At 42.4% G+C, this 2,248-nt stretch overlaps 1 protein-coding gene across 1 annotated transcript; it reads left to right on the forward strand.

Moving 5' to 3' along the window:
- Positions 1 to 202: 202 nt before the first annotated feature.
- LOC145165361 (Glutaredoxin family protein) lies at positions 203 to 1,770 on the forward strand. Its single transcript, XM_079084093.1, has one exon. It carries the CDS (start codon positions 419 to 421, stop codon positions 1,547 to 1,549), a length of 1,131 nt encoding a protein of 376 aa, XP_078940219.1. The 5' UTR covers positions 203 to 418; the 3' UTR covers positions 1,550 to 1,770.
- Positions 1,771 to 2,248: the final 478 nt, after the last annotated feature.

Genomic DNA, 2,248 nt, shown 5'->3' on the forward strand with positions numbered 1-2,248 from the left:
CCTATTATATCATGCAAGGCAAAATAATAAATTTACATATAGAGATCATTGATAACTTTTGTGACGTATAAAACGCAGAGTCGCAGACGATTTAAAATTCAGGTTTATATATAGAAAAGGAAAATGAACTTCAAAATAAAATGAAAATGGAATGAGGCGTATAAGGAAGCACGTGTCAGCTTCCAATCCACACTCAAAGTGACCCGAATTTCTGGCCCCTCACCAGAAAACTCTGACACTCGCCCGCTACAGAATTACGAAGAATACCCCCATGCACCCCCTACCCAATATCTGAATGGATAAACCCTAATTTCTTCCGAACCACAAAACTTACTTCCTTATATCTATAACCTCCTAAGTACTTCCCAAATTCCAAACAATTCGTCAGTTGAAACCCTAGCTCGATTTAGTTACAATTATGGGTTGCGCCTCATCTAAACAAATTGAGGCCGGAACTGTCGATGTTTACCGTCCGGCCTCCACCAGTTTCGCTGTTTTCGACATCCACGCCATCAAAGAGCCATGGCTAGCAGGAGAAGAACAAGAGGATGATGGGAAGCCTCAGCCGGAAAAACCCGTCACTCACTTGCCGGCCCCGATCCTCGAGAAGCTCGATAACGACGAAGATCCTCCGCGGTCATGGGATGAAGTCAGCAAGGAGTTGGAAGACTTAAAACCCACCCTAAACTCTCCTGTACCTCCACCGCCTCTTCCAACCCCAGCCGAAACATCGCCTGCACCGACGCCGATGCCGGCGAAAAAGGTTAAACGCAGGAGCTTCTCTTTCCACACACTTGAAGAACTCGAAAAGAACACAAAGGCCGCAAACAAACCAACATCCACGTTGAAGAAAACCGAGTCGTCTAACGAGTTGACGAAATTTGGTTCCCGGTTGAGGCGAACGGATCCGGGTACCAAATCCATATCAGAGACAGGGTCCATATCAATGCAACCTCCATTGACAGACGGATACAAATCATTGAAAGAAAACCCGTTTTTATTAAGAGATCAGATGGAAAGAGATAAACAAGGCTTACCGCCACTTTTCATTAAGCGGGACCCACTTGAGGATTACCAAGAAATCTGTCCACCGGGAGGGTCGGAAAAGGTGGTTATCTACACGACGTCGTTGGGTGGGATCCGAAGGACATATGAGGACTGTAACCAGGTCAGATCCATCATGGAGCTCCATGGGTTTGTGTATGAGGAACGGGACGTATCATTACACGGCGAGTTCCGGACTCAGTTGAAAGAGTTACTTGGTGAGTTCGCGAGTGTCCCGAGGATGTTTGTTAAGGGTAGATACATAGGGGGTGTAGATGAGATTGTTGGATTGAACGAGACGGGTCGACTCAGGAGGATACTGAGTCGAGTTGGCATTGAGAAACAGGTGGGTAGGCAAGCTTGTGAAGGGTGCGGTGGTGCTAGGTTCGTACCTTGTGTGGACTGCGGAGGGAGTTGTAAGGTTGTGGTCGGAGATAAGAAAGAAAAAGAAAGGTGTCCCGAATGCAATGAAAATGGACTCATTTATTGTCCTATGTGTTCATGAAACAACGCCCTCCTTCGTTCTTTCGATCAAGTACCTACGCCCTTTGTATTTATTTTGTTTTACCCTTCGTTTATTGTTTGGTATGGTTTGCTTTTCTTTTTTTTTTCCCTTTCTTTTCAATATAGATAATAAGAGACACATTTGTGAATGATATAGTTATTTAATACTGAAATGTAGTCGGTATGACTGTTCCAAGAACTAATTGTATGATTTATAACAAACCATTCTTGTTCAACTATATATAGTGGATAAAAGTCATAAAACGTTGCGTTCAGTTATAGTGGATACAAGTGACACAAACCAACTCCAACGTGCTTTTGCCTGCCTATGTGCACATGACACCACATGATCGAACATGCATGCAAGAAATAACTTCAATGTTTAGTAGCTGCTATATAGAGTAAGGATGGACCAGAAATAAAGATGGACAAGTACAAAATAAGCAATTGTAGTTCTACAAAAGTACAATAAACATCGACCCCATATTAGCGATGATAAATTGTCATATTAATGAAAGTAAAAGTAACAATCATAAAGGAATAACTAAAGTTTATTGAAGGTATCGGACCATATAAACTAGCTTACACAAAGTTTCTTATATTATGTTCACTACTATAAAACTTGGCGATTATATCCGTTGGAAATCCGTCGCTAAACATGAATTCCGACGGAATTCGGTATGTCGTAAAAAGCACAGTG

Source organism: Lactuca virosa, chromosome 3 (assembly GCF_052849685.1).
Source record: "Lactuca virosa cultivar CGN04683 chromosome 3, Lactuca_virosa_CGN04683_v6, whole genome shotgun sequence".
Taxonomy (NCBI): domain Eukaryota; kingdom Viridiplantae; phylum Streptophyta; class Magnoliopsida; order Asterales; family Asteraceae; genus Lactuca; species Lactuca virosa.